Source organism: Bactrocera tryoni, chromosome 3, assembly GCF_016617805.1.
Source record: "Bactrocera tryoni isolate S06 chromosome 3, CSIRO_BtryS06_freeze2, whole genome shotgun sequence".
In the NCBI taxonomy this organism is placed as follows: domain Eukaryota; kingdom Metazoa; phylum Arthropoda; class Insecta; order Diptera; family Tephritidae; genus Bactrocera; species Bactrocera tryoni.
This window is the reverse complement of record NC_052501.1, coordinates 56,145,205-56,171,202: the sequence shown is the minus strand read 5'-3', so window position 1 is coordinate 56,171,202 and position 25,998 is coordinate 56,145,205. Positions and strand designations below refer to the sequence as shown.

Sequence of the window (25,998 nt, the reverse complement as noted above, 5' to 3'; positions counted from 1 at the left end):
CATGTTTTCTTGTGACATCAAAACATATATTTTCGTAAAAAGTACAAAATTCAGCCACACTCACAGAATTATTTCCTAATATCTAACAGATACTTATGATTTTCTTGAATATTTGGCTTCCGGTAGGTCCCTTTTAAGTCTCCGACAATAGTCTGCTAGCATTAGGGGACTCCATTTCCCTTGATAACGGTTCTCCACTAAAGAAATGTCTTGATGGAACCTTTCACCTTGTTCGTCACTCACTTTTCAAGGACATATTACACCCCAAAGCTTTAAATGATATCATAAGTTCATTTATTAAATCTTTGTAATTTTCCGCTTTATGGTTACCTAGAATATTTTGAACAACATTCACAAAACATTTCCAGGCGAGTTTTTCCTGATCATTCAGTTCTTTTTCAAAGCTCTTATCCTTCATCAATTGCCGTATTTGTGGGCCTACAAATATGCCCTCTTTGATTTTCGCCTCGCTGAGTTTAGGGAATTTCTCTTTTAGATAGAAAAATCCATCTCCACCTTTCGGAGTAGAATTCTCACTTTTCGATCGATTTGGAGGCATCGGCACAGGCAGTTCGGCACTATGTAGGATGGGTCTCTTGGCCGAAGACAAGTTTGGATACTGGATAGTGTGTTCCGATTTGGTAGTAATACCTTTTGTTTGAGTCAAACAAAAATAACAATCACTTACATGATCCTTTGGTTCCGTCCAAATCATTGGTATAGCAAATGACAAATGTCTAGATTCTTGTTTAGCCCAACTTAAAAGTAGCCTCACACACGTTACACAACATTTATGTGGAACCCAGGATCTGTCTTGATTCCTCACAGAAAAACCAAAATAGTCTAAATAGCACTGTTCAATTAGTGATGTGAAATTTCGACACTGAGATGTAAAAGTTAATTCTCCACACACATAACAAAAATTTTCCGGGTTGTTCAAACAGTTTCGTGGCATATTTACGGTCTAACTAATGTAAATAAAATGTAATTTAGCAAACACAATAGTTACACAGTCGACTAAATGCAGTTATGTAAACAAAGAAACGTACAAATGTATATGAGGTCAGAAATGAATATGTAGCTGTCACAAGAAAACTGGATGTGATAGAAACAAAACTGTTATACATCTATTTTTAATGAGGGTACACCAACATAAATAAAAATCATAACAAAGTTCATAGGACAAAAACAGTGTTTACCAGTGTAATCAACCCTCATAGAGAATAGAGAAAATGTTTAACATACTTAATTCTAGTATTAGGATTTTATCCTTAAACAATTTTTGATTTTTAAATATGAAGAAAACATTTGTCGTGAATACATATGTACATATGTATGTATTAATAATTATAGAAAGATTTTCCTAACGTCGGTCACCTGCCAACAGATAACAAAAATTGAGTTCTTTCAAAAATCCCCTCAGTCCAGTTGCTCCTTGTCCATAATTTCAACTGGCCCTAAGGTGCATGGGTCCAATTACTTTAATTAATTTAAATAATAAACCTTGAATAAAACGCTTATGTAACAAATAGCAGAGGTATTAAGTAATGAAATCCCTAGAGAAATAATTATTATTTAAAGATTGTTTTTAATTTTGTAATCTTTATCGTCTTTGAAAGCGAACTGCCTGAGCTCATTTTCTGCTTCCTAGAATTATTTTACCATAAAGGCTATTGTTGCAATTGCACTTATCTGCCACCATGGCAGCGACTAATTGCCACCAATCCCGCTGCATTCTATTCATAATTCTCTATTTAAAGAAAAAAATTAATTGCCTACAACGCTGTTTAGAAGGGCATTCTTATAAGGGCATACACCCAGATGCATATTTACATATGGGAATATTGATAGTAGATACTTACATATGTAGATTAGGATGGGTAAAAAAAAAGTTAATTTTTTTGCTTGGTATTCTGAAAGTTAGGTTTTAGACACTTCTAAAGAAGTTGTAAACGGTTGAATTTATTTCTTTTCAATTGTATAACTCACAGCAAAACGAAATCATTTTAAATTGCAAAACTTATTGTTTTGTAGGAAATTTAGTGTTCTACAAAAATGGTCTACACAATTTTTCGATTAAGCTAAGTGGTTACGAAATACACATGGTCACACATCATACAAAAAAAAATAAAATGAATAAAGAAAATAACAAAGTGATAAGCGAGATATTTTTTAAGTAGTTGGAAGCAAAATATGCATTTTTCCATCTTACAATAAGGAAGTTCAGAAAACTATAACCCTGACCCTACTAAACAAAAATTTTTTTTTTGCACACCCTAATGCATATAGTTAGATATGTACATAAATATATGCGTAAAAACGTGATATTGCTTGCCAACCTCCTTCATCCCAGCAGCTGTTTGTTGTTATTGTTTTCTTTGATGTATAATTGCATTGTAACAGCACTTTTGCATGGTGTGGTAGGTTGCGGGTGATGATATGCGCCGAAGATGGTGCGGCATACACGGTTGGCGACTATGAAAATCAGCCATAAATAGAGTAAAGCAAACAACAAAAATAAGAACAATATACAACAGCAACAAAAACGTCAACAACCACAACAGTCACAAAGCTTGATCATAACAAAAAATATCAGCACCAACAAACAAGTAACGTTTGGGTTTGCTGTCAGGTCATAACCGACATAAACCGCTTTGCGACGGTTTATTTTATGTGCAAGCGTGGAGCTTGAAAAAAATAAACGCCAAGCGCAGGGCTAGCTAGCAGCAGCATTAGCTACGACACAAGCTGCCCCGCAGTTGCTGCCATCGCCGCCGTTCAGAATGAACAAGTTGTACTTGACCAGAATTTCAGATTACAGCGGCTCGCTTACAGTGTCATACACCGTTATTCATAGATTCTGAATAAAGATTTCAATTGAATACAAGATTTCAATATTCCACTCTCCGGGCGATGCAGAGGTGAGGAGCGTGGTAGTGACTCAAATTTATGTGTAATATGTGTAGTATCTTAGAGTCGGTACCTGTTGTGTGACAGCCGCTGGATTTATGGTCAATACGCCGAAAATAACGTATTCAATCCAATGAAACTTGCATACATATACATACATATATTAATCTATAAGAAAAAGTCCATTTTTAGATATGTGTGTAGGTCTCGAGTTTTATTGCTTTTTGGGAATATTAATTTTGTTTTTTTAAGTGTACCTAAGTATATTTTATTTCTCAAACAATCTCAATTAAACCGTAATATGTCTTATAGCCTAGACAGACGGCAGCGTTGATCCGGATTAGCTGCGCACTTAATCAGATCCGAATTTTTAAATGACAGACGGCAGCTATGCGAGTTAGAAACTCTCGTAAACAGCTGATTGCCATTTTTATAATATTTTCAATGAAAATGGATAGAAGATAAACATTGCGGTTGCTAACCGACCAATTATTAAAGAAAACATTTTTTATTACGAAAATATATGTATAATATCAACACGTTATTTTTAAAACTGCATTACAACATAACATCATAACATAAAACTTCTTGTTTTATTATTGAAAATTTTAAAAACAGCTGTTAGTGTTGCTTGTTTTTCATTCACAATAGAATAAATGGCCAATTTTAAGGGCAATTTTAACAATGTTGCCAACGGAATTGTTAACGAATGCTAAGTCCATACAATTTTGAGGATTAAATGGGAGTTAGCAACAGAGTTATCTTTACTTAATGCAGTTAATCCGGATTAACGAGGCCGTCTGTCAAAGCTATTATGGTGTATATTTTTGCTAAGTTGGATTTTCTGATGGGTCATAGCACAGTGTAGCTCCGCTCAATGTCTTCAAAGATATCAATTCCGATCTCTAAGCCATCAATCTCTTTCTTATGTGTCCGCACATTCTAACCAACTAATTATTTGCCCAACCTAACCATTTTTTTATTTCTTCCTAGGAATCATTCATATCATACATTTGAAAATTTAAAAATAAGATTGAAAAATATATAATATCCCAAGCCGATTTACATACACATATTGGCAAGTCAATCGACCAGCCTAGATTCTCGATGTCTTATCTTTAATAGTCCCGGACTTCATTAATTTTGGTGTTTCTCTTGGTTTAAGTCATCATTTTGCAGTAGATCTACACTCATAATCCAACTGTTTCGATATCCGGAAGAAATATATACGTATACATATGTATACATATATAGTTACTCCCTTTGCTAATTAATCACTCATAAAACAAACAACATCAATAGACTACAAATAGACAGGATTACTAAGATTATCGAGTTATTTCGTCTAATTGGTTGTAAATAAAGTTTTATTTATTTATTTATTTTTTTTTTGGATTTTTGTTTCATAAGGAGAGGAGAAAGACAAAAGGGATTTTCCATGACAAGCAACAAACGGGTATTATATAACCGCTATAACAAAACATCAACAGAAATGGTCCTACGACAAACGGTTACGGTAAATATCCAGAAATTTCATCGGTCAAGGACATTCCTCCAAAATAGTTGAATAATGTTTTCTGTCGCTATAACAACAACAATAATAATAATTATGACAAGAATAAAAGATCTTGACTTTGGGTAGATTTAGAATAGAAATTTTACTGCTATGAGTTTTAAAGCAACAACAATGTCAGCCTCGAAATCCAACGCAGAATATCTCTTGCCAATAGGTGCTACTTCGAACCAAATAGGCAATTGAGAAGTAAAGTACTCTCTCAACGTACAAAACCAAACACAATAAGTCACTCATTCTTCCCGTCCTGCTATATGGTGCAGAGGTATGGAGGATGACAAACTTTCATAGAATATTTCTTGCTAACGCAATTTTTTAGAAAAAAAAAACGACCAGCTCTAATATATGTGCATACATACATTTATGTATTCATTATTCTTGAAATGCACGTAATGGACATGAGATAGTTCCATTTTTTTCCAGCGGCATTTTTGTTAAAGATTATTGCAAATTATGACTTACCAATTAACACATTTTGGTTAAAAAGCAAGCAGTTTTTATCTACAAAGAGCCTTCGAGCCGCAATGTCTTGAACTTTGGACTTGTTAATTAAATGTGAAAAATAAATACTAATTTCATAAAATTTATTTTTATTTGGATATGATCAAATTGGGAAGATATTATTCTTATACGTTCTATTGTATATAAATTACACTGGTCTACAGGGGTTTTATTACTCTACAATCCATAAAACTATCGATGATTTTATAAGATTTGCCCGATTTATTTTAATACTCTTGCAACATGTTGCTACAGGGTACAAAGTTTTATTTACCTAATACCATGTTCAGACCGAAAATTTAAAAGATTAGATTACATTTAAGCATTTCATAACCCAACAGTGTTCTTACTGCCGTTGAATAGATTAAAAACAGCTGTTTTTGCCATTCAAGAATTTACATCGCTCAATATTTATCAAAAGAAAACATTGTCATATAGTATTTTGTAATGAAAGCCATATTCTTTTAAATATATTACATATAATGGAAATAATGGACGCATTTTTTCATTTGGGAAGTCGATTTTCAGCAGAAATTAGATTCATTGCTCTTATAAAAATTTGTTTGTTTACATTTTTTCCTTTTTGTAGTGCCTAAATCAGAATGTAATAGATTTCCAATGCTGCCAAGTAGATGGCGCAAAATCCGCTGAAGTGATTTTGAACTGTCATTTTTGTATGGCGAAACCTTGATAAATTTATAAGATTTGTGGGATAAACCACTCAACAGCCGAAATCGTGTGAGTAAGTGTCGGTCTGAACATGGTATAAGGTTTGTTTGTACAGTAGACGCTCACAAATTAGAACTCTCAGAAATTAGAACTTCCAGAAATTAGAACCAGAGTTTTTAATGCATTGGACGCTCTGAAATTAGAACTTGAAGTTGTATATGGTGCAGAGAACTTGAAGTTCTAATTTCTGAGCGGTTTTTTTTTTAATTTTAAACACAAGGGAATTCCCATTTTTTGTTGCATTGAATTGAGCATCTTCAAAGCAAAGATGGCAACATAGTTGCATATTTCAGCGATGATGATGTGCCACTAGCACAGTTGTTTAACAAAAATGAGGACTGCAATGAAGCTCTCCAAATGAATCAAACTCTTTTAGCATAAATTGATACAAACAGTTTCATGTGTATTGATGGCATCGAGAAATGAAAGAAAGTAGCGGTGCTGAGTTTTCTGATAGCAGTGAAGATGACGTTGTTGATGACACACCAGTTATTTCAAATGCTATAGCTATTGAAAGCGTTAACAATTTAATAAATTGGTGCAACATGAGTGAATTGTCTTCCAGTGAGCACATGGCCAATCTTTTGGCCCTCCGTAACGATATTGTTATATCGGATTTAAAGAAACCAAAAAAACAAACAAATATTACTGATTATATGTCAAACAAAAAATAATTTTGAACTGAGCCCTTATCCTGAATTTTTAATTAATTTCTGAAATTTTAAGTTGTTTTTTTTCATAATTGTTATGTAATGAACTGAATTGTTATGTTTTTAAATAAAATAAGAAAAAAATAAAAAAAAATGTTTTTATATAGTTTCTGGAAGTGGCTTGACTCTTAGTTTTATTATTTAAGTAAAAAAAAAACCGTCCAGAAATTAGAACATTTCGGAAATTAGAACTACCCCAAAAACAAAGTGGTTCTAATTTCCGAGCGTCTACTGTATCACCTAAAAGTAAGCGAGATAAATAAAGAGGTCTATATTTATATATGTATATGTACATATGTATATAAATAACCAGAATGACAAGATGAGTTGAAATCCGAGTGACTGTCTATCCGTCCGTGTAAGGAATAATTGCGATATCTTGATGAAAGGGGGATATGGTATTGCAAATGGAGGAATCAGATCTTCGCAATCAAAAACCTATAAAGTCCCATAATAAGATGCAAGACTGTTATTGGGAAACATCTAAAGCTATATAAATCAACTGGCTCAGGACAAATCTTTTCAGCATTCTTTTCTTGACATTATCCTGTTACAGAGCAAAAATGAGTGAAATTAGACTACACCACGCCTTCCTTACTTATAACTAAACTATCAATTCAGTCTGATTTATCCACTTTCCAGCACCAATCAACGTATCCGAATAGTTTGCACGAATACTGCCTTTGAGGTCTGCCACCTTATGACAAAAAATTGCCCAAATCGGATCAAAACTGCTTATGCCTCCGAATATGTGAGCACCAGGTGGTATGCGAGGAACCCTAATAAAAATCAAAGACCATTTTCCTTTGTTAGTAATTAGTGGTAATGCCAAAAACAAAGTTGATTAGCTTTATACAGTATATAGCGGTCAATATGAAAGATATCTTCGGAAAATTAACTGAACGAATAATATTGAATATACTATAGTTGAAAGACGAAAATATGTGAAATTGGTCTACGAAATACCCTAACTCCTGTATACTATTTTTGTGAGATTTATATATTTATAAAGTTGCTGAAAATATGTTATCGAATATACCTGAGCAATGTTAGAAGTTAATACAATTAGCCTAGACCCTTTTCTGCGCCCTATTTATGTTAAATTATGATTTCTGACATTCCACCTTATTTGAAACCGGTTAATCAAATGTTTGTTAATTAATTAAACAAACACGATAAGACTAGTTTTTTAAAAAATTATGAAACTAATTGAGTCTATGCCCTAAATTTTTTCCTTTAAAAAACGTTGCAGTAACTTTTCATTTTTGTTTTCTATAAATTACTATAACCATTTGAAGACATAAGAAATAAGAGAATTGTATTTTCATTTGTCATTTGGACCATTTACAATTGTAAAACTGATATAAAATATGCAAACCAAAACTTGGCAACATTGAATTTAGCACCTATGTACATATATCACTTTAAATAAGGAAATGGCGATCGAAGTCAGCTAGTGTGACAAATATTGAAAACATAGTACAATGGTATTTCTCAATAAAACAATAGCATACCCATCCTCATTAATTATGCCGAAATGAGGCACGTAGAGTCGTATTCCACAAATTTTCTGTTCTCGATTTTCATCGTCATTACAGCTTTACGTTAAATAAAATTAAATCTTATGCCGCCGAAAAATTGCTAATTTGAAAAATTGAATCGGCATAATAAAGATTTAAAGTCCATGCCTTAGCCTCATTGCTTTGTACCAATGGTTTTAGATGCTTTATTTTAAGGGATTGAGTGAGAGGACAACAAAATATTGATGTCAAATGACATGAACCAACTCATGCCTGATACTTGAAACCTTAACCACCTCTTTTTAATATAACTCAATATCAATTCTTCACCGCGAAATCAGAAGATACAAAGGGATCGGGATGAGTTATTTTCGCTCTCAAAATCCGAAGTCATGTCTTTGTCACAAGTGGAGTTCAATTTCGACTTACTCGGTGTAAGGAAATGCGAAAAAATAATGCCTAATCAATCAGCCCTCGTATTCCTAAATATTAATCTCACACAGCAACACAGTTACACATTATGTTAGCGTAACTGCAATTGTTGCATTCATCGCACGACCAACGAAAGTGAAAAGCTGAATGAAGCTTACAACGGTCGGATCCATTGAAATCGCATGCGGCCCATTCGATTGTAGCTGGCCACTGATTAAAAGCAGGTCAACTGAGGTCAAAGTAATCACACTTGGGCAAAAAATAACTGCATAAGCAACAACAACAATGCCAGGAACAAAAACTGGAGTGTAAAAAATGCGAACAACAGCCAATTGAAACTGGACCGATGGATAAGCTCCCGGCGGTTGCATTTGCGTACACACTGGTGGAATCAGTAATACAGTGTGGTCCTCCACCCCACATCCGCAATTGCTACTTTTATGCTACTTGCTACTTATATGTACATATGTACACAGGAGTGTGTGTGACGGTAATTGTCGGAGACGACGAGTGCGTATTGCCGGCGACTAAGAAAAATTGACTTTGTTGCAAGTGAATACGACAGTATGTGTATGTTAAGTACATATGTATATATGTTTGCCCAAATATAAATTGTTATCGTTGACTAAAAATTTACTGTTCCGTCGCTTATTATAGTAGTTATTCCCGGTTGTTGTTGTTCTTGGTGCTATGCCAGTCTCGTGAGTTGATCTATTTTTAGTTCCATGCGACAACATTGTTACAATAACAATAAATACAAGTTGCGGTTGTAGGTAAACTTTGGAGTATGTGGTAAGGATGATAAAAATAGTGAAATGACGTGCAGCAGGTGGGCGGCGTCAGTCTTCTTCTTCTTTACTGGCGTAGAAACCGCTTACGTAGTTATAGCCGAGTTAACAGCAGCGCGCCAGTTGTTTCTTCTTTTCACAAGGTGGCTTCAATTGGAGATTCCAAGCGAAGCCAGGTCTTTTTCCACCTGGTCTTTCCAATGGAGTGGAGGTCTTAATCTAGGCCACAGGCAAGTACTGCGTCGAATACTTTTCATGCATTTGGACGACATTACCTAGTCAGCGTAGCCGTTGTCTTTTAATTTGATGAACTATGTCAATGTCGTCGTTTATCTCATACAGTTATCGTGTCGTTTCATCGACATTTGTTCTTCGAGAGAGGACTTTACTTCTTAATTGCCTACTTGGTCCTAAGTAGCACTTGTTGGCCAGAGATATTCTGCGTTGGATTTCGAGGCTGACGTTGTTGTCATCTGTTCTTTTGCATTTTCCAAAACCTATGGTTTCGCTTGCAGCTGTACGTAAGGAGCTTGAAATGCCGTCCCACAGTTCCCATATACCGAGTTATTGACAAGTGCTCTCAGAGAGCAGGAGTGCAAGTTGAGTAGAAAATTGTTCGATTGCAGCTTCTCGACGTCGAACTTCCCTTTTTTGCAGCCGTGCGTTTTTTGCTGTACAGAGGCGGATCTTGGCTGCAACGAGATAGTGGTCCGATTCGATGTTAGGACCCCGGAGCGTACGCACGTCTAAAACACTGGGGATCACAACATGATCTATCTGGTTGGTGGCTTTTCGATCCGGATACAGCCGCGAAGGCGATCAGCCTCAACATATTTGCGGATGTTTCCTCGTGGAGGCTGAATTTACCGAGCCGAGGAAGATACCTTCCTTGACCATCCTGGCGTTAAAGTCGCCAAGCACGATTTTGACATCTTGGCGGGGGCTCTCATGGAAGGCATTATTGGTTACATCATCCTTCCCTTCCGTCGGGGCGTGGGCGTAAATTGGCGAAATGTTGAAGAACTTCGTTTTGATGCGGATTGTGGCTAGACGTTCATCCACCGGGGTGAATGACGGAGTCTCTCTCCCACCACGAATCCCACACCGAATTTTCTCTCCTTTTTATGCCCACTGTAGTAAATGATACAAGGATATACTCGCTTCAGTCATTGTCCCGTTCATCGCATTTCTTGAACGGCGGTGATGTCAGCCTTTATTTTCAAGAAGACATCATCCAGCTGGGCAGCGGCACCTTTCCGTACATTCCAGGTGCATGCCCTCATTATTGTAGTCCTTAATTCGTTTGCCATGCTCGTAATCAAAAGGGGGGTCTCTCATCCGAGGCTGTTTAAACTTTTCATTGGGGGCGTTTTTTACGTGGCGGGTTCCAAACCCAGTGCACAATACTGTGGAGGGGATGTTTCGCCTTCTCACTTCAGCTTGGCTTCAAATGGATGTTCTTTAGCTATCCATGGGATACTTGGTCGAGAAACGGAAGTCGTGAGCTGCTTGAGCCATATGTAAAAGAATCGTTTCTGGCCACTCCCAAGTGAATGGCGAATAGCGACTCCATCCTCAGGGCGGCGTTAGTAACGCCAATATTTTCCATCATCAGTAGAAGCTATATTTTTGGTTATTCGGTTGGTCCATTGCACAAAGGCATATTCTCTGCGTTTATGCTAATTTTCTGGCTGCACTGACAGCTTGTAAGCTTATAAAAACAATCAAAATAAGAATAACAGAAACAAGAAAAAACGTTAACTTCGGTTGCACCGAAGCTAAATACCCTTCACAGGTGCATTTCTGTTAGTAACTATGTGTTCAGTTTGTGTGGAAGCTATATGCTATAGTAATCCGTTCGGAATAATTTTTTGGAGATTATATTGTTACCTTTAGCAGTAATCCATGCCAAATTTCGTTAAGATACCACGTCAAATGCGAGAGTTTTCCATACAAGCCCTTATTCCGATCGTTCGGTTTGTATGGCAGCTATATGCTATAGTGAGCCGATCTGAACAATTTCTTCGGAGATTACATTGTTGCCAAAATATTCCATACCAAATTTCGTGAATTGAACTTGATTTCGATCGTTCAGTTTGTATGGCTGATATATGCTATAGTTAACCGATCTGAACAATTTCTTCGGAGATTATATTGTTGCCTTAGAAAATAATCTATACCAAATTTCGTTAATATATCTTGCCAAATGTGAAAGTTTTCCATACAATAACTTGATTCCGATCGTTCTGTTTATATGGCAGCTATATGTTATAGTGCTCCGACATTGGCAGTTCCGACAAATTAGCAGCTTCTTGAAGACAAAATGACGTTTGCAAAATTTCAAAACGATATCTTAAAAACTGAGGGACTAGTTCGTATATACACAGACAGACAGACGGACATGGTTAAATCGACTCAGCTCGACATACTGATCATTTATATATATAGGTTATAGGGTCTCCGACGCTTCCTTCTGGGTGTTACAAACTTCGTGACAAACTTAATATACCCTGTTCAGGGTATAAAAAAAATAATATTTAAAAGACAACAACAAATAAAAATTTACATATTGTTACCTGAAATGCAAAATAACGTATCATCAAAAAATTCGAAATTGAGTGTCTTATTGATTACGCTTCACTACTTCAAATTACATACATAATATTACATATGTTCAACATTTTCAGGTTCTGCGGTCAGATATAAACCAGTTTTAACCAACATTAAAATTTTGTTTCACTCATGTTCTATTTTATTTCGTATTTAATTCTTGCCACTGTAAATTTCCGAAAATGTTGTTACAGTAGAGGCCCGCTAATCCGGATCAATAAAAACCGGCCCCTATCCGGAATATATGGAAATCCGGATTACCAAAGACATATCAGAACTATGTATTATGAAAAAATATTTATAAATTTCTGTTTGTTTATTATAAAAAATAATACACATGTTCCAAAAAAACAAAAAAAAAAATTAAACCAATAAAGCACAAAAGCGAATATAGTGAATAATAAACATGTGATCCGGATTAGAGAATACGGATAGAGAATGTCGGTCCGGATTACAAGGGACATAATAGAAATTTTGAGTTTTTTAACCCTGTCCAGATTACAGTGGAATCCGGATTAGGCCATGTCCGGATTAGCGGGCCTCTACTGTACGTTATTTTGCATTTCAGGTGACGGTATGTACATACATATATTGTAATAAAACAGGAAATAACCTTAATTTCGGCTGCACTGAAACTACAATACCCTTCTTCGCAGGTTCAATAATAAGAACTTGATTTTGACTGGTCAGGCAGGGGGTAGCTAAATGCTATAGATATCCGACTGAATAAAATATTCGGAAATTGAAGCGCTCTTTTGGACAACAATATTTGCCAAATGCCGTAAAGAGACCTGATCAAATAAGAAAGTTTTCTATACAATTAATGTTACATATATACCACCTTTTGATAAAATCAGTTAACTACTTCCTGAGGATTTCACTTAAAGAGGGGCGGCGCCACGGCCATTGTTCAATTTTGATATCGACTCCTATGAAACTTTTCCACTCCATCCCGCTTTAAAATTTAGAGTCCCAAACGTATTTATTAATAAAATTATCGTCCTGAGTGGACGTTTATAGTCGATTTTACCCATTTTCACAGTACATACTTGAACATACATGTATATGAAGAAGGACTTCCTTTCAGCAAGTTTGGTTGAAATAGCTTTGGTGGTTTTTGAGATATGATCATTAAACCTTTTAAAGGGGTTGCCACATCCACTTTATAAAAATTTTCAGCCCACAGATACCATGTTCAACTGCGACACTTTTTACCAGATACGGACTTTGTCTTTATATTTGGAGCTTAGTTATGATCTTTTATATGTTTTCGCTTAACGGCATTTTGTGGTCGGATTCCGGCCACTTGCAATACCAACCCGCCTTCGGTGGTATATAAAAACTTCATTTTATACGTACATATGCAACTATTCTTTTGGTTCGGCAAATTTTATTTAATGTACACAAAAATATTTTCATTAGCTATTTTGTATCTTCATGAAAGGTTTTTTTTAAATTTCTGTGTTTTTACGCATTATTGTATGGATATTTGCGTATTACTTACAAAAAAAAAATCAAAGTTTAGAACAAATTATAAATAGTATTAATTCGAAACAGCGAAATTGTAATCACGGAATATTTTCAAAATAAAAAAGAATTCCGAAAGTTTGTTGCTTGCCCATAAAAGAGTCTAATATGAATGGAATAATATACAAATTCTCATAACAGGTTTCATTTAGCGTCAATATTGCCATATATAGTATATACTTACACACATATTTACTAATCGTAAGCTATTCTCATTTATTATACCCTGAACAAGGTATATTAAGTTTGCCACGAAGTTTGTAACATCCAGAAGGAAGCGTCGAAGACCTTATAAAATATATACATACATATATAAATGATCACTATGTTGAGCTAAGCCGATTTAGCCATGTCCGTCTGTCTGCAAACGTCACTTTCTCTTCAAGAAGCTGCTCATTTGTCGGAACTGTCGATATCGGACCACTATAACATATTGCTGCCATACGAACTGAACGATCGGAATCAAGTTCTCTTGTATGGAAAACTTTCACATTTGACAATGTATCTTCACAAAGTTGGCACAGGTTGTTTTATAAGATAGTGATGTAGTATACGAAGAAATTGTTCAGATCGGCTTACTATAGCATATAGCTGTCATGCAAACTGAACGATCGGAATCTAGTGCTGGTACGGAAAATCTTTTGCATTTGACAAGATATATTCACGAAATTTGGTATAGATTATTTTCTAAAGTAACAATGAAATCTCCGAAGAAATTGTTTAGATCGGCTCACTATAGCATATAGCTGCCATACAAACTGAACACATAGTTACTAAAAGCAATGCACCTGTGAAGGGTATATTAGCTTCGGTGTAGCCGAAGTTAATGTTTCTTCTTGAATCAAAGGCTTATATGGAACACTTTCGCATTTGACGTGGTATCTTCACGAAATTTGACATGGATTACTGCTTAAAGGTCCGTATCCAGCTCTCAAGTAATTGTTCAAGAAAACTAATACATACATTATTTCTTCAAGTAATTTTGATAGCTGGTTACGCATTGTGAATGATCCACATTAGAAGAGCAAGAGAGATAAACAAAGAAAATAAACTGTCTGTGTATTATGTATGTATGTATGTATGTGTGCAGTAACATATACAGTCAAACCTGGGTAAGTGAGAACTGGATTGGTAAGAAAACTCTATATGTGAGAGTTATAGCCAGGACCCGTCATTTTAAGCTCCCAAAACCTCTATTAGAGAGAAACAGAATCCTCTGTAAGAAAGAGTCGTTTTTCCCTCATAGACCTCCGTAAGTGAGAATGCTACTTATGTATAACTCTGTAAGCGACAGTCAAGCTTTATTTATTTATGTATATTATTTAGGAGGAATTATAGTTACAATAAGAATACATACATACATACATAAAAGATACACACATAAAGTGACAAATGACAAAACAAATTACAAAATTTAACATCTGCTATTTTATGGCTCATTCTTAACTTTCGTGGAACTTCCTACAATTGTTTTTGTATTGTTTTCTTGTCATTATTGTGCCTATTCTATTGCGTGGAACTATATAACATTGCTATTTTATCGCACTCGGGTTAGCGAAAAACCTCTATAAGCGAGAATGAGATTGTGCTCCCTTGAACTCTCGCTTATCCAGGTTTGACTGTATATTTTCATTGCGATTTAAGGAATATTGTTGATGATTGGTAAGTTTTATACAACATTTCAAAATGAAATATACGTCATAATAATGATTTTAACTAATTTAGGAAAGTATCTTTGGCACGACGGTCGGTAAATTCAGCCTCCACGAGGAAACATCCCCAAATGGGTTGAGGCTGATCGACTTCGCCGGGGCCCGAAATACGGTTATCTGTAGTACTAGATTCCAGCATAAGAAGATTCATCAAGCCACCTGGCTGTCTCCGGATAGAAAAACCACCAACCAGATCGATCATGTTGTGATAGACGGAAGACACGTCTCCAGTGTTCCAGTTAGATGTGCGTGCGCTCCGAGGTCCCAACATCGACTCGGACCACTATCTTGTTGCAGCCAAGATTCGCACCCGTCTCTGTGCAGCAAAAAACGCACGCCAATAAACACAAGGAAGGTTCGACGTCGAGAAGCTGCAATCACAACAGATAGCCGAACGATTTTCTACTCGACTTGCACTCCTGCTTTCTTTGGGACGGCATTTCAAGCTCCTTACGTACAGCTTCCAACCGAAACCATTGGTTTTCGGAAAATGCAAAAGAACAACTGGTACGACGAGGAGTGCCGTGTTGCGGAGCGGAGAGAAAAAGGGCTGCCCACCTCGCAACGTTACGATCGACCACAACACGTGCGGGATGGGATAGATACCGAGAGTTGAAGAGGGAAGCGAGACGCATTTGCAGACAGAAAAATAAAGAGGCCGAAATGCGTGAGTATGAAGAGCTTGATAAGCTGGCCGACAGGGGTAGTGCTCGAAAATTCTACGAAAAGATGCGGCGGCTAACTGAAGGTTTCAAGACCGGAGCATACTCTTGTAGAACTCCCAAAGGTGATCTAGTGACCGATGCCCAGAGCATACTTAAATTATGGAGGGAACACTTCTCCAGCCTGCTGAATGGCAGTGAACGCACAACGTCAGGAGAAGGCCCAACGATTGGAATTTAAGTGTGCTCTGCCCAATCCACAAAAAGGGAGACCCCACAATCTGCGCCAACTAACGTGGGATATGCCTCCTCAACATCGCGTATAAGGTTCTATCGAGCGTATTGTGTGAAAGATTAGAGCCCACCGTCAACAAACTGATTGGACCTTATCAGTGTGGCTTAAGACCTGGAAAATCAACAACCGACCAGATATTCACCATGCGCCAAATTTTGGAAAAGACCTGTGAAAGGAGAATTGATACACACCACCTCTTCGTCGATTTTAAAGCTGCTTTCGACAGCACGAAAAGGAGCTGCCTCTAAGCCGTGATGTCTGAATTTGGTATCCCCGCGAAACTAATACGGCTGTGTAAACTGACGTTGAGCAACACCAAAAGCTCCGTCAGGATCGGGAAGGACCTCTCCGAGCCGTTCGATACCAACCGAGGTTTCAGACAAGGCGAATCCCTATCTTGCGACTTCTTCAACCTGCTGCTGGAGAAAATAATTCGAGCTGCAGAACTTAATCGAACAGGTACAATCTTTTATAAGAGTGTACAGCTGCTGCCGTATGCCGCGCCGTTAGTTCTGCTTTCTCCAGATTAGACAAGGAGGCAAGGAAAATGGGTCTGGCAGTGAACGAGGGCAAAACGAAATATCTCCTGTCATCAAACAAACAGTCGTCGCACTCGCGACTTTAATACATTCTTTCAATAAAACCTGGTTTTGCGAAGAAAGGTTCGTATCCAGCTCTCAAATAATTGCTCAAGAAAAAAATACATTATTTCTTCAAGTAATTTTGACAGCTGGTTTCGCATTGTGAATGATCTACATTAGAAGAGCAAGAGAGAATAAACAAAGAAAACAAACTTTGTGCGTAATATGTATGTGTGTATGTGTATGGTAACATAAATATTTTCATTGAGATTTAAGAAATGTTGTTGATGATTGGTAGGTTTTATACAACATTTCAAAATGGAATATACTTCATAATAATGATTTCAACTAATTTAGGATGAATTTGACGATTACTTCGAATTTCCTTCAAGAAACAATTGTTGATTTGATGTTTCTTCGCAAAACCAGGTTTGCCATATTCACATTTTACTGAAAAAAAGTATCAAAAATTAGTACTAGATTTCTTGAGAGCTGCGTACTAGCACAAGTAAATTTATCGCAGGAAAGTTTCTTGACTGTATCTTAAGCGTTTTTTTATATGAAGTTTTTACGTTTCTTGAGAGCTGCGTACTAAGCTATACCGAACGCATAGTTACTAAAAGGAATGGACCGAGCTTCGGTGTAGTCGAAGTTAACGAGTCTTCTTGTTTTTTAATTTTCTATTAATAAAATTTTAATACACACCGCTTAGAAATTGCCGATACTGAGGCCTGAGAGGGTTGTCAGGTATTTGTGACTTAGTATATCTATTTTATTTGGCTTCTTTAGCATTATTTGCCATACATAATGATTCCAAGTACATACAACATTGTGAAGCAGGGAACGACTTGTTGTCCAATATGTGCTCAGCTTTACGTTTTTGCAAATTGTACCTTAAGAGCCATTTTCTAAATATGCAGTGCATCACAAAAAAATAAGTATGCACTGTGTTTATCCGTTTTGTCGTGAGAATAACATGCCTCAGAAGTAATAATAATATAATTTTTTTCAGTTATTTCATAGTATTTTAATTAAAAGCAATAGCAAAAAACAGAAACTTAAATTAATTTCAAATTAGAGAAAACAATTTTTAAATAGCTAAAACTTACGTCACTAAAGTATGCATGCAATAATAGTAAATTCCAAAAAAAAGTTCCAACGGTTTAATTTTTGAGCTTATATTAACGGCCCATATTTTGTTGGATAGGTTTTTGGTTTTTTTATTGCTCTCAATTTGGATGGCATGGACTTTACCAGTTTTTGGGTCACTGAAGATGGAATCTTGCCTCATTCTTCGATTAAAGCAGCTTTCAAAGATTTTTTGATGATTATTTGAGGTAATCATATGTGTTCATTGTATGCTCAATGAATACAAGATTTCCTACACAAGTTGCTGCCATACACCCCCAAACCATGAACGACCCACCACCATGTTTTACCGTGGAAGCCATATTCCGTGGATCAAGCTCTGTATTTTCTTTTCTTCATATTTTTTCATGCCCATCTGAGCCAAAAATATTATATTGACTTTCATTTGAAAAAATAAGAGAATTCCAGAAATGTTCATCTTTACTTTCGTGCTATTTCACAAACTTCAATCTTTTTTTGTCTGTTAATATTACTTATGTCTTTTTCCGGACATTACGACCATGGTAACCAGCATCATACAAAACTTGACGAATAGTTTGGGGATCCCAGATTTTACTAGTCTCATTTTCAATTTCAGTACGCACTTTTCTTCTGATTAGCCTGTATCTTGAATGTGGTAATACGTCGCTCTTTGGAATCAAATATTTTTAGTCGTCCAGATCTTTCCTAATTTTTAGGGTTCCCTTCTTTTTTGTATTTTTCTACTATTTTTTGAATAGGATATTTACTTTTATTTATTATTTTTCCAATTTCCCTCTGACTTTTGTTTTCTTTATATAAAAGGTGCGTCAGGTGAATACAAGGAGTGGTTAATGGTTAAAATGTGTTTTTTGGTCAAATAATCGGTCACAAGCGTCGATCGAAGAGAGCAATTTTTGGTCGTCAGTCAATTTGTGCGGAACAAACTGTGCACACACCTTTCGTAAACCCAAATGTTCGGTCAAAATGCGATAAATCGATGTTTTGGAGATGTTCAATTCCATTTCCATTATATAAAAGGTGCGTTCCAAAGTAAACAGGATTTAAAAAAAAACAGAACAAATGGGTTTTCGGCAAAATCAATTTATTTTATTCAAAATCCTTCTGCTTCAATACAGCTTTTTGAATGGTCCAAAAGCATGTCGAATGAGTGTTTTAGATTGTTGGCCGGTATGGCCGTCAGTATGCCGTCTGCATATCGCTTTCCTTTCATGGGCAAATGGATTTTTTCGAAAAGGAAGAAGTCACACGGTACCATATCAGGTGAATACAAGGAGTGGTTAATGGTTAAAATGTGTTTTTTGGTCAAATAATCGGTCACAAGCGTCGATCGAAGAGAGCAATTTTTGGTCGTCAGTCAATTTGTGCGGAACAAACTGTGCACACACCTTTCGTAAACCCAAATGTTCGGTCAAAATGCGATAAATCGATGTTTTGGAGATGTTCAATTCCATTTCCATGAATTTCAATGATGATTTCGGCTGATTTTTGATGAATTCACGCACGGTTTCGACGGAATTTCCGGTGATCACGGATTTTCATTGCCCCACATGTTGATCGTCATTTATGTCCCCACGACCACTTTGAAAACGTTGAAACCACTCGTGCACTCTGCTACGGAATAGGCAATCATCGCCATAAACTTGTTTCATCAATTGAAACATTTCGGTAAAAGTTTTATCAATTTTAAAACAAAATTTATTGTTGGCTCTTTGTTCGAAGTTCATTTTCGCACCGATAACATACTGACACTTAAAACGCAATAACTCCACTTCCAATCCATGAAATGTTATGAAATTCTCACTGTATAATTAATAGAGAGAAGATAGCAGATTCTAACGATTCAGTCGACATATACATGGCGCCACCAGGGGGCGCTAGATTCAAAAAGCCCTGTTTACTTCGGAAACACCTTGTAGTTTTATAATAACATCTTTCAAATCTTGCGATAACTCCTTGCCTCGCGGCGCCATGATAACAAATTAATTGCATTTGCAGATGAAATTTAATCAAAACTTTGGAAAATTAATATATTGTAAAAAACAACTACTTATTGCTTCAGAAACGTATGAACACTGAGTGATAATCGAAACCATATTGAAATGTTTAATTGAATACATATTTATGTGGTGTGATTTTCGCTTTTTAGTGAGAAATTCTAACGGTTCTTAATAATGGAATATGTCAATGATATCGGTCTGTCATATTCGCGAAGGAAATATTATGAGTAATTGTTTTTGTAAAGTATATATAATATATTTTTTTTATTTTGCAAATAATTTAACTTTTTTACGCCAATATATAGTGCATACTTATTTCTGTGATACACTGTATGTTGAAGCGTTTAACTAAACCTTTATCGAAACTTGTTGAAAGATGGTTGTGTCAGTATCTGGTTAGTAGCCCTCTGTCAGTTAAGTTCTGGTAAATTTTATCGAAAGAGCTAACCAGAACATGAAATGGGGGCTGTAAAATCGATATGAAAAATCAGCTGTATAGACAGCGTTCATACAGGAACTTTTTTGTCTCTCATTATCTTCATACATATTTTATGCACATCACACATACAAATGGAGTAATAGTATTTAAATTTCCGAATTAATGTCAAAATTCCTTTTAAACTGTTTGCGTATATGAATTAACATATTTATGTACATACTATATACATATATGTATTTGGCGCTTAGCTAGTGATATTTAATATTAATTTATTGCGCAGTATTAGTGTTTATTGTTTAGAGTCGGTGATTTTGTTTGATCAATATGAGGAATTGATGTGAGGGATGTCCAAAGGGACATGGCAATGGGTATTTCAACTGCATCGACAGGTTATAGGAAGAGAGGCATGTCAGTTAATTTAACGGAATGAAAGAAGAAAGTTCTTTACTTCCGAATATACATAGGTACAGTAGTCGTCCAATACAACGAAGGATATACCCTCCTCAGACTTATAAGTTTCGAGATATTTGTATTTAAAAATTCACAAATTTATATACAATTCACTCTCGTAGTTGGTTTACTTACATGACATGAAAAATACCAGTGTTGCCACATATTGTGTTTTGAAAAAATAATCAAAAAATTTTTTATTTAACATACATATATATGGATTTTGTATCTTATGTCATTTAATAAATAAAGATAAAAATAACTTTTGTGTCAAACTACTTTCTGCACTTTCTAACCCTCATCGATCGAACACCTATGTTAATCAAAAGGAGAGAAATACTGAAAAACGTTATTGTTAAATATATATATTATATATTAAATAAAAAATTAAAATTATTTCTCGGTTTGTGTTTCTTGGCTGGCCACGTAATTAGAAACGCGCAGTTCTTTCTTTTGATTTTTTTGAACTTAGTGATAAAGTGAGTATAATTCAATTAAACAACGTTCAATTAAAAACGTTTTAATTATTAGAATGGGCAAAAAAAAGTCATGTACTCCCAAATTGAGAGGTTCAATTGTAAGGTGTTATCAAAAGAAGAAATTGCCAATGTCAGCTATAGCACGAGGCTTTGCTTGCTCCAAAAACATGGTATTTGGAGCTATTCATGTAATTGTTTAAAAAACAAAGAAATTTGAAACCCCTAACAGGAAAACCAGACCTCGAAAAAACACTCCAGCAGAAGACCGAATAATTTGTAGGAGCAAAAACAACTCTTTCATGACTTCGCGTGAAATAAAGGCTGAAGTTTGACAAGAAATTCATGTAGAAATCACAGCTCGGACGATAAGAAAGCGTTTACAGGAGTCGGGAATTTGTGGGTGCATTGCGCAGAAAAAACGCTTATATCAAAAAAAAAATATTAAGAAGCGGTTGCGATTTGCTAAGGAAATGCTGAAGAAAAACCCCCAATACTGGAATAGAGTTCTCTGGAGTGAGGAATCTAAGTTCAATTTACTCCTGTTCGACGGAAAATCGTATGTACGAGGTTCTCCCAACATGGCGCTGAAACCTAGGTACACTGTAAAAACAGTAAAACTCGGTGGCGGATGTGTTATGGTTTGGGGAGCCTTTTCCTCTTGTGGTGTTGGCCCAATTGTGCGTGTTCATGGGATAATGGACCAACATCAATATAAAAACATTCTGGAGAATGTAATGGAACCATATTCCTTTAAGAATAAGCCAGTCCATTACATTTTTCAGCACGATAATGACCCAAAACACAATTCAAGGTGAGTGAAAAGCTGCCTTTCGGATAAAAATATTGATGTTTTGGATTGGCCTCCGCAAAGTTCGGACCTCAAGCCAATTGAAAATTTATGGGCAATTGAAAAACGAGATTTTAAGGACAAAAAACCGCGAAATAAATACAAGTTTTTTCAAATGGTTCAACAAAGTTGGAACAGCAAAGCAGTTCAAACATGCCAACAAGTAATCCAAAGTTTACCGCAAAGGCTAGACAATGTTATTAAAAATAAGAGGTATTCAACAAAACACTAAAAAAAATTAATACATTTTTTCAATTTTATATAAATATTATTAAGTTGTTACTGTCGTTTCCAATTATATGACCAAACTGAATTTTGAATTTTTTGTGTTTACCTCATTTTCTTAAAAATATAATTAATATTGTTGTTGTTTTCATGTAAAACTCAAATAAAATGTGTTGCTTTGTTGATTCCAATTTATAGTATTAACGTGGCAATCTAAATATTTAAAATAAATTGGTAAAACTATATGCAGCTAATTCTAATTATAAGACCACCACTGTATATATATTGCCAATGCTAAATATACCGTGCGATTCTGTACTGTGATACAGTCTCAAGTCTCTAAATTTGAGATTTTAAGTTGGAGACAATTTTTGAGACTTGAGACGATTTTGCTATTCTGTAAGTGACAGTCACAGAAAGTATTACATTTCATTATTCAGAGATGTTTTTACACTTGAATGAAAATAAATATGTCGATAACAAATATTAAATTGTCTATAACATAGTCAAAAAACATAATTACCAATAAAAATAAAAATGTATGTTGACTTTGTTTCATAATATTTACGAAATTTATGTAAAATTGATTTATTTTTAATTTTTTTGTGTTTGAGTTGCTTACAAAATATAAAAAAACGACAATCGATTAATATCTATGATGATCTCTATTCAGTATATTCAAAATGGCAGACAAGTGTTCTTTTTGGTTTTGTGACTTGCTAACTACCAGGTCTCAAATTTGAGGCAATATTTTGAGACTAACGGTAGAGACTGTTTAGTGAATAGTAACTAGTCACAAATTGAGATTTTACCTCAAACTGCCTCAAATAGAGACTAGAGACTAGTTACAGAATCCTGCCATTAAATACAAATATCTCGAAAACTATAAGTCTGAGGAGGGTATATGTGCATACATTTTTTAATCCTGAGGATCTCCTATATCCATCCGTACCATCAAATCGCGGTGTTAAAAGAATAATAATATTGCCTTTTTATTTTGGTTTTTTATGTGAAAATATTATTTTATTATAGGTAAAAAAAAATCATTCGATTTCAAATATTTTTCGATTTTATGAACTATGTAGGTGTGCAACAACTACCACTGTACCTCGAAAATTCGACGAACGAGTCGTTAGCTTCCGGGATGTAACAGGCTTGTTGATGAATATTCGAAAATTTATGAACAAGAGTCGCTCAGCGTCCTTCTAGGATTGTGGACAAAGTTTGTTGAATTTTTACTGTTAATTGTACTACCGAATTTTCTAAAAGCAGCGTTTGCAGAAATGTAGTAGCAGAAGTTTAGCTTGAAGCAAAAAAAGTTTTCAAACAAAGAGAATGCTGCAAAGCTGCAGAAAAGTATAAGTTAAAGAAAAGAGCGACCGCCTTGCTCAGCTGATGTTGCCGGTGGCGGCTAATACATCTATTATTCTGACTATTTTTTTTGTTTTTGACTTGTGTTAACCCATGCATTAGCAATTGCTATAATGCATGTGCCGGCAGTCACGTTCCACGAACATGCATACATATATGTACATTATAAGTAACATTCCATGAATGAAATTGAAAAAAAGCATGAATAAGTGCGGATACTCCTAATAGCACGTCGATATATACAGTGGGGGGGTAAAATTTAGATTAGCATCCCCGGATTTCGGGGATAAAATGGGTGTCACTGGAAAGGTGGCGTTCTCCAGATCACGAAAATATATACATTTAGTTGCCGCTGACTTATAGTTTTTAAGATATTTGCATTTAAAGATGAAAAATTAGCAACTTTTATATTGATAATTTGCTTATTGTGAATAACTTTTTCACTTATATTATGCACTTTTCACTTGCTAACACTTCACTATAACGTTTCTGCATATTAATTTTTTTAATATTTGTTGTAAATAAAGCTTTATTTTAATTATTTTATTTTAGTTACAATTCTCTGCATTTGCACAATAAGAAAAGGGTTGCCATGGTTATTTTTTCCGCGCCGCGCTTCAATAAAAATAACCATGGCAACCCTTTTCTTATTGTGCAAATGCAGAGAATTGTAACTAAAATAAAATAATTAAAATAAAGCTTTATTTACAACAAATATTAAAAAAATTAATATGCAGAAACGTTAGAGTGAAGTGCTAGTACGTGAAAAGTGCATAATATAAGTGAAAAAGTTACTCACAATATACAAATTATCAATGTAAAAGCTGCCAATTTTTTAACTTTAAATGCAAATATCTTAAAAACTATAAGTCAGCGGCAACTAAATGTATATATTTTCGTGATCTGGAGAACGCCACCTTTCCAGTGACACCCATTTTATCCCCGAAATCCGGGGATGCTAATCTAAATCCCAGCCCAGTGGGGGGCTAGTATTAGAAAATTGCATTTATGCTGCTGGGTTTGAATTTTTTGGTTTTAGTTTCAGTAGTCCACTATTTTTTTCATCAACTCTTTGGGATAGCACCTTGAACGCACTTAAAGACTTTTCTATTTTTATTGGCAAGCATCGACACTCACCATTGAACACTTACATGTACTTACAAATATACTTGGCATTATTGCGTTACATATTCTTTTATTCATACCATAGGTCCCCAGCTGCCTTTGTAGTTACTCACCTAGCTAATTTTAATAGTGCCATTTCATTTATTGTTTGCAACTTGGGAGTTAGCGCAATCAATATATTCAATCAACAGTTCGTTGCCCTCTGATGTGTTGATGCATCCGCTAACGCAGCCGGTGAGCGACGCGTTGTGCAATTGTGATTCCACTTAAGTCTGCTTATTTCAGCTACTATTGCTGTCGTTGCTTGATGTGCACCTGTTTTAGGTATAAATAAAACGTTTTTGGCAGTGTTTACTTATATTTTCCAACAGTTACAGTTCGACCCTACCAATCACTTTATTCAGCAGACGCGGTTCTTTTACACTTTACCACCCACAAATCGGCTACTTTGCAGCGGTTATTGCTCCGTGCACAGATATGTTTGCTTTTATTAGTTGTTGCTGTTGTTGTGCGATTGTGCCGAAACGCTTTTTGCGTTGTTGTTATTGCTTTGGAGCTTGTTTACACACGCATGGAAATACACTTAATTGCCTTTTTATTGCTTTTGTTACAAGTATTTCTTTTTTTTTTATTGCTTTTGTTCCAAGTATTTCTTTTTTTTTTTTTGCTCACGTCCACTAATTCCTGGATCTCGGATTTCGTGGGTTTACATTATACTTTAACCGATTCTAGTCCATTTCCGTTTGATTTGTTTATAGAATTTGCATTTATTCCATGTCGTCATGGAATTAACAATGTCTTTAAAATTTTCAAAACTAAACGTAACAACATATGTATGTATGTATATCACTTTGTTTACTTACTTAGCTCGTTTCATTTCAGTGTATGTTTGTTACTTCGTTGGTAGTGTGACCAGAAAGCTTGAATAACAAATATTTATTTACGTGAGAATGTATCTTCTTTATAAAATAATCAATGCAAGTTTTACCAACTACTATCTCACTTAACTTGTTTTCGCACGCGCTCAAATTGTACTGAAATTCAAATGCGTTTTCACCAGCTGCAAAGCAAAGAGAGTTGACAGTGAGAGCATTTTAATTTGTACACGTTCTCTGATTTTAATAAATGCCGGTTTTTCTATTATTTTCGTCAAGCAGGGTTGCTTTTCATAGTAGAAACGTAAATTGCAGGGTGTTATTATATTTAACAAACATGAATTATTATATGCTTAACTTTTTCGTTGGAGTGTTGTAAATACTTTGTAAAAATTTATATGTAAATAATGGAAGAAATCAATTTTATATAGTTTTTTTAAATTGATGAAAAATTTGAAGGAAACAATTTATTATAACATTTATTTATTCTATAAAAATTCGTAACATTA

General features: G+C 35.1%; 1 protein-coding gene across 4 annotated transcripts in view; it reads right to left on the bottom strand.

Annotated features, from left to right (window-relative positions):
* Window positions 1-25,643, bottom strand: part of LOC120771751 (ERI1 exoribonuclease 2-like) — a 29,766-nt gene extending 4,123 nt beyond the window's left edge. Inside the window, exons 1-2 of one of the 4 annotated variants that reach the window (XM_040099928.1) lie at window positions 25,478-25,643; window positions 24,728-24,929 (exon numbers count right to left, since the gene is read on the bottom strand). In XM_040099928.1, coding sequence (XP_039955862.1) covers window positions 24,728-24,750 — 23 coding nt within the window. In that variant the 5' untranslated portion in view covers window positions 24,751-24,929; window positions 25,478-25,643. Of the gene's footprint in view, window positions 1-24,727; window positions 25,458-25,477 lie in introns of those variants that run through there. The other 3 variants (XM_040099927.1, XM_040099929.1, XM_040099926.1) reach the window with 3 other exon arrangements.
* Window positions 25,644-25,998: the final 355 nt, after the last annotated feature.